This window comes from Telopea speciosissima, chromosome 2 (genome assembly GCF_018873765.1).
Source record: "Telopea speciosissima isolate NSW1024214 ecotype Mountain lineage chromosome 2, Tspe_v1, whole genome shotgun sequence".
Classification (NCBI taxonomy): domain Eukaryota; kingdom Viridiplantae; phylum Streptophyta; class Magnoliopsida; order Proteales; family Proteaceae; genus Telopea; species Telopea speciosissima.
The window spans coordinates 11,506,027-11,513,375 of record NC_057917.1 but is presented as its reverse complement, the minus strand read 5'-3'; the positions used below and the strand labels follow the sequence as shown (position 1 = coordinate 11,513,375).

The window sequence follows — 7,349 nt, the reverse complement described above, 5'->3', positions numbered from 1 at the left end:
TGTGGAGAGTCCCAGTTTGATGACGATTGTGTCATTGAGTGGATAGAGGCCCTGGGTAACGGGGCTCTACCCTGATTGGTCATCTCCCCGCGGGAGGGGGTGTCCTGGTGGTATCAAGATCCTTGGTGGATAGATACCCGCGTGTGGTGATAACATCATTGGTGCTTGAATCCGTCTGGGTGACGTGACTTCTAAGCAGTGGCCTAGAGTCCTGGTGGTGACATGAGTCTGTAGTGATATGATCGGGTCATAGATGAGTAGCCCCGATGTCCGTGCACCTCACATCTGTGTCCACGATGCCGTGCCTGGGTGCAGGCCACGCCTGGGTGTGGCGGCGCCTAGGTGAGGCCGCGCTTGAGTGGTGGCCGTTGGGTGCAGGCCGCGCCTGGGTGAGGCTGCGCCTGGGTGTGGCCGCGCCTGGGTGAGGTCGCTCCCGGGTGGTGGGACCCCAGTTCATTCCCCTTGGTTCTGGAGAGGGTCGCCCTGTGACACGTGGCGGCCGGTGATTGGTCCGATGAATCTTGGATGTATCAAATATGATGTTAGATTTGCTCACAAATGACTAGTGGTTGGAGGTTATTCCTCCTCTCTCACCCCCCCCCTTTTTCTCCCATCAATATCGTCTATTTCGTTTGTTTTCTTCTTGATCTTCAACCTCCATCACTAGAAGGTTGTTGCAACTACAAAATGTCTAATATAGGCTCACATTCAGCAAGTTAGAAAATTTTCTATTTTGTGAAGTTTCCTATATTTTATTTCCAGCTGCATTCATAAAACTTCTCAAGTTTTAATAGAGTAAGTTCATAGTCTATTTGCATTTCAAAAGGAGTCAAAACCATCAAAGCTCAATTCTTATTGTATTATATATAATTAGGGAAGTAGTTTTCTGTCCGAGAGTGTGGCCTAAGCCAACACTCCCACGTGTAAAAAAAAATGATGTTAGATTTGCTCACAAATGACTAGTGGTTGGAGGTTATTCCTCCTCTCTCACCCCCCCTTTTTCTCCCATCAATATCGTCTATTTCGTTTGTTTTCTTCTTGATCTTCAACCTCCATCACTAGAAGGTTGTTGCAACTACAAAATGTCTAATATAGGCTCACATTCAGCAAGTTAGAAAATTTTCTATTTTGTGAAGTTTCCTATATTCTGTTTCCAGTTGCATTCATAAAACTTCTCAAGTTTTAATAGAGTAAGTTCATAGTCTATTTGGATTTCGAAAGAAGTCAAAACCATCAAAGGTCAATTCTTATTGTATTATATATAATTAGGGAAGTAGTTTTTTGTCCGAGAGTGTGGCCTACGCCAATACTCCCACGTGTCTATCTCTCTCCTTCTCAAATTAAGGGGGGCATAGGTGTCTTTTCATATGAGGAGGAGAGAGAGAGAGACTAAGGGGAGTACTGGTGTAGGCCACACTCGTGGACAAAATTCTTTTTCCCATATAATTATAAGGGAAAAAGAATGTTGTTTGCTTGCATGGCTCTAGCACCTAGACACAGGAGCAGGCAAAACTTCCGCCCAACCCCTCTTGAAATAAAAAAAAAATTCCATTTGTGGTGATGATCCTACATACATTCTCATTGGCCCCCATACTAATTAAGGGCTACACAATGAATTGCTTCAACCTCTTATATATGTATATACACAAGGTCGGGCTTCAATCAAGGCCTTAGCCCTTGCCCAACCCATGGTTTGAAAAACCAAACCAAGTTTTGCCGGGCTCAAGGTGAGCTTAGATCAGTTTAGGTTTGCTCGGCCAAACTTACACCCCAAGACACGTCATGGTGGATAAAGAAATTCTTTCTCCTTCCAAGCAACAAAAAACTTTCTCCTAAATGATAAAACCTTTTCTTTTTAAGATAATTAGTACTAAATGTAGTTCTTTGGTTTCCCAATTTAAGTATAGGCCGGACTATTAAAATCATTCTAACCACATGGAAAAGACATTTAAATCATAAAATTTTAATTTTAATTTTTTTATTACCAAAGCACGTCAAGAGACATTTTTTTTGGGTTAAATGATCAATGGGACTTGTAAGGACTAAACAATTGTGGTAACATAAGCCAATGAGATTATATTTCCAATTTGGAGGGTCAAAGGCAAAGGTTCCTTTTAGGTATGCCTAGTGATATTTAACGTTTCACTATTTGCCACTTGGTAGTACATGGGTTAGTTCATGTGATAGAAAGCCCCACATACATCTCAATGGGCAAATTTTAGTCCAAAGTAAGCAAGGAAAATTACTCAAACTCTGATTCAAAATGATAGTAGAAGTACCAAAATACCATCTTATGGAGATCAATATAAAATACAAAATGACATCTTTTGTAATTTAGCTACTTCCTCTACTCATTTTAAGCTAAAATTCTACGAATAAAATGTTTGCCTATTCCTCTATCACATGGACTTCTAATCCATGTATTACCATGTGGCAAGTAGTGAAGCATTAATGCATTATACTTCACTAGGCATAGTGACAGAAAATAAACCCAAGGTAAAAAAAAAATAGAGGGAGAACTTGTTATGGTATGTGATTACTAATGTTGACCTAAGGTTTGCCAGAAACTCAAATTTTTTTATTTTATTTTTAAATAGACCATATGATTTTTTAACCGACAATAGACCATATGATGGATAATTGATAATGTGGATAACATGCCGACGTAGACAATATGACCATCAAGAAGTTACTGCTTGCTTAAGACCGTGTAGGAACTATGAACTGGTTCCTAGTAAACACGTGCAGAAACAATGTTCCCAAGGGTAAACAATTGAAACAACCTTCAAGCCTTACCACGAAGATAGTAGTGTTGAAACAGGGCCGAGCTGGGCTGGGCTTTTTAAAACTCTTGCCTAACTCTGGATCGCATTAGCTTAGTCCAGGTCCATCTTGGCATTGAATCCTCACGATCTAAAAACCTCAACCCAAGCCCAACCTTGCCAGGCTCAACCTAGCGTAGGCCCGCCCTGATTGACCCTTATTGGGTCAGGCCAGGCTCAACGGTAAGGTTGCTCCACTATGACCAAGTGGTCACTAGTTCAAGTTTGGAAACATGTCTCTCCGTGAAAAGCAGGGATAAGGCTGCGTACATTATGACCTTCCCTAGATCCCGCAATGGAGGGAGCCTCAAGCACTAGGTACACCATTTTTTTTTGGGCTGAGCCGGGTTGGCCCTGATTGACCCAGACCCTGTTTTGCTATTCAGGACGGGGCTAACCCTGATTGATCCTAACCCTGGCTGACCCTAATTCTTTCAAGAATTATCCTAATCCATAGTTAAAATTATATCCTTATCCCAAATCAATTCACCGACCATTATTAAAACTTAAAAGAATGTACTCAACAGATGGTTAACCACAAAATTATTCACAAACCCATTTACTTTATGCCATTCAGGGCCGGGCCTGAAAAATCCAACCTTAGCCAGCCGGTGTCAGGTTTGAAAAAAATCCACCCAGGCGGCCCAGGCCAAATTTGCACCCTATTGCCAACTATCCGCAAACCACACAGTCTACAATGCGTTCCGCTTCCGCTTGTTTTTTTGGTGAAAGCTTCTTCCGATACTTTACCCAGAGAGTAGATCCAGTAGAACGTGGACTCGAATTTGATGGCGGTCGATCTTGTCGGATTTAATGCTCGTCGTCCCTCTAGTTCCACCTGAAATAGTTCCCTGCGATGCTCAGGTACTCCTCGATTTCTCGTCTTCGTCCTCTTTTCTGCCGCATTATCCGTAAAGAATCCATCCATGGTAGCCGAATTCTTCGGTGGAAGCTCAGGGACGAATCTAAACTTTGTCATCCTGAACTGCTCGATAGAATCTGTCGTATATTGATCCTCGAGCGCTATTCAGCCTTAAGTCGACTGTCCTTCGATTATACCGATGGAATCCTCGACGGCGTTCTCCGTAGGCTTAAGTTCAATCCTTCCGCCTGCTTAGGATTTTTCAGATTGGCGTCGAAGCAACAACATTTTAGACCTGACATTAAGTCTTACTGTAAGATTGTCCATATTTTGTCTAGAGCTCGAATGTTCGACGAGGCCAAAGCCTATTTGAAGGAATTGGCCGAAATTTCCAAAACTAACTCTTCTGTTTCTCTAGTTTTCGATGAACTTATCCGGGTTTATAAGGAATTCACGTTCTCACCAACTGTTTTTGATATGCTTCTGAAAGTATATGCGGAGAAAGGTTTGATGAAGAAGGCACTTTTTGTGTTCGACAATATGGGGAGTTTCGGATGCAGTCTTAGCTTGATATCTTGCAACAGTCTTTTGAATAATTTGGTCAGGGCTGGTGAAAATCACACCGCTTTTCATGTTTACGATCAAATTACTAGGTCTGGGATCGTCCCTGATGTTTTCACATTCACTATAATGGTGAATGCTTCCTGCAAGGACGGTAAAGTGCATAAAGCTGTGGATTTTATTAAGGAAATGGAGAACATGGGTTTTGAACCAAATGGCGTGACGTACCATTCTCTGATCAATGGTTATGCTAATTTAGGTGACATGGAAGCAGCACTTGGAGTTTTGAAGGTGATGTCTGAAAAGGGAATTTCTTGTAATCTAGTTACTTACACATTGTTGATCAAAGGTTATTGCAAACAAGGTAAGATGCACAAAGCAGAGGAGGTGCTCCAAGGCATGGATGAGTTATCATTGGTTGCTGATGAAATTACTTATGGTATCTTAATAAATGCATATTGTCAAACTGCTAAAATGGATGATGCTCGCAGGATTTGTTGGGCAATGTTAAATGTTGGATTAAGGATGAATGTGTTTATTTGCAACTCCCTAATTAATGGGTATTGCAAACTTGGACAAGTCCATGAAGCAGAGCAGGTGATAAAGGATATGGAGGTTTGGAACCTGAAGCCAGATTCTTATAGCTATAATACTCTTGTCAATGGATATTGTAGAGAAGGTTGTGTTAGTCAGGCATTTGAACTTTCACAGGAGATGCTTTGGAGAGGGGTTGAACCTACTGTTTTAACTTACAATACACTCCTCAAAGGTTTATGTCGTATGGGTGAATTTGATGATGCTGTGCACCTTTGGCGTTTGATGCTGAAAAGAGGTTTGACTCCTGATGAAGTCAGCTGTTGTACTCTGCTTGATGGATTTTTCAAGATGGGGAATCTGGAAGGGGCTTTAAAGTTATGGAAAGATATGTTAGCGAGGGGCTTTGCTAAGAATGTAATTACTTTCAACACAATTATAAATGGGCTATGTAAGATGGGTAAAATGGTTGATGCAGAAGAGATTTTTGTTGACATGAAAAAAATGTTTGTTTCCCCTGATGCTATTACATATAGAGTTCTGAGTGACGGGTACTGTAAAGTTGCAGACATTGGACAAGCATTCAAAGTCAAGGATGAGATGGAAAGGGAAGGAATCCCTCTTTCTGTTGAATTGTATAATTCTCTTATTAGTGGACTCTTTAAATCTAGGAAATTCAGTGGAGTCAAGGACCTTCTGGCTGAAATGCACATGAAAGGATTAACTCCTACCATTGTGACTTATGGGGCTCTTATTGCTGGTTGGTGCAAAGAAGGGATGCTAGATAAAGCTTTTAGTACGTATTTTGAAATGAATGAGAAGGGTTTAGCACCAAATGTAATTATATGCAGCACACTGATCAGTAGCCTATATAGGCTTGATAGGATTGATGAAGCAAATTTTCTGTTGCAGAAGATGGTAGATATTGAATTCATTCTTGGTCATGGATGCTCTGTGGACTCCAAGCCGGATAGTAGACATCTCAACATTCAGAAAATTGCATTTTCCCTTGATGAAACTGCAAAAAGATATCTTCTGCCCAACAACATTGTATACAACATAGCTATTGCTGGCCTTTGCAAGTCTGGGAGGGTAAATGATGCCAGAAGAATTCTCTCAACATTGTCACTGAGAGGCTTCATTCCAGATAACTTTACATACTGTACCCTCATCAGTGGTTGTTCAGCAGCTGGCAATATCAAAGAAGCTTTTGACACACGGGATGAGATGCTGAAAAGGGGCCTTGTTCCGAACATTGCAACATACAATGCTCTTATAAATGGGTTGTGTAAGTCAGGGAACCTAGATAGGGCAGTTAGACTTTTCCATAAACTTCCCTTGAAAGGTGTAGTTCCCAATGTTGTAACATTCAACACATTGATTGATGGATACTGCAAGGCTGGTAATATTGTTGAAGCTGTTAAGTTGAAAGACAAGATGGTAGATGGAGGAATTGCTCCTTCTATAGTTACCTATTCTACTTTGATCAATGGCCTTTACAAAGAAGGAGATATAGAAGCATCTATACACCTTTTGGATCAAATGACTGCAGGAGTTGTGGACCCTGACATTGTGAAATATTGTGCATTAGTCAGGGTTTATCTCGAATGCAGGGACAGGGAGCAGATCTCCAAGCTTTATGATGAGATGCAGGTTATGGGTCTTTCTTCAGGTATTGTCTCAGATAAACAGATGGGTGTAAAAGAGTTGTTTAGTGATAAGATATCTGGCATTTCTAATGCAACTGAAGCTGTGTGCTGATGCATACTTTATGAAATACCTGTGCGAAGCAAGTTCTTGTGCATGGTTATTGTCATGTTAATGGAGTGGTATGGATTCAAGCCATGTGATGCTCATACATGCAGCCATGCATGCTAAAATATGGAAACAACTTAAAGGAATTTCTGAAAAGATTTTGGAGTTTTTAATGTCTATAGAAGGCGTATGAACACTTAGGCTTCGTCAACTAAGGCCCAGGTGCGTTTCACTGCAGAAACTTGTGATAAAGTCTAGTTATCTTTTCTGGTGCATAACATGTCAAGGGAATTTTCGTCATTATTAAAGCTGTTATATTTTGACTTCTGTTTACTAATCTTTGCCTCCCTCTTTTTTTTTTTCCCGTAAACCTTTTCTTAGTTGCAGGATATATCAAAATCAATTTGCTTAAGGGTATGATGAAGTGAAGATTCTTGTTTGTTGTCCTGGCTACTATCAAATTGGAAGGTACCTCTTCATAATTCCAAGTTTTCTTTTTACCCCCTTTTTTTTCCCAGGAAAGGAAAGTATGTAAATTAAGGAGAATCCTAAGTCAGCCATAACTTACAACCTCGGATATTTAGAACAGCTTTTGTCTTTGTTAATAAAAGGAGAGAGTTACCTATGGAAATTCAAAGGGAATAAGATTCACTCCCCAACAGAAATACATGATAAAACATATGTTAATTTCTTTTCTCTGGTAATGAATTTATAAATGCATAATTTAGTCCAGGTAACAAATTCAATGCCCTTATTGCTTGTTTCAGAGGATGATTGTCCTAACTTTCAGTGAGTATTTTAAGTTCAGCTAAAAA

At 40.4% G+C, this 7,349-nt stretch overlaps 1 protein-coding gene across 2 annotated transcripts; it reads left to right on the top strand.

Annotated features, from left to right (window-relative positions):
* The first annotated feature begins 3,556 nt into the window (after positions 1 to 3,556).
* Positions 3,557 to 7,095, top strand: LOC122653127 (putative pentatricopeptide repeat-containing protein At1g19290). 2 transcript variants are annotated; one of them, XM_043847068.1, is made up of 2 exons: positions 3,557 to 6,756; positions 6,922 to 7,095. In XM_043847068.1, exon 1 carries the CDS (start codon positions 3,679 to 3,681, stop codon positions 6,538 to 6,540), a length of 2,862 nt encoding a protein of 953 aa, XP_043703003.1. In that variant the 5' UTR covers positions 3,557 to 3,678; the 3' UTR covers positions 6,541 to 6,756; positions 6,922 to 7,095. The 2 variants fall into 2 exon arrangements, with proteins under 2 accessions (XP_043703003.1, XP_043703002.1); XM_043847067.1 differs by having other exon boundaries at positions 6,916 to 7,095.
* The last annotated feature ends 254 nt before the right edge of the window (positions 7,096 to 7,349 follow it).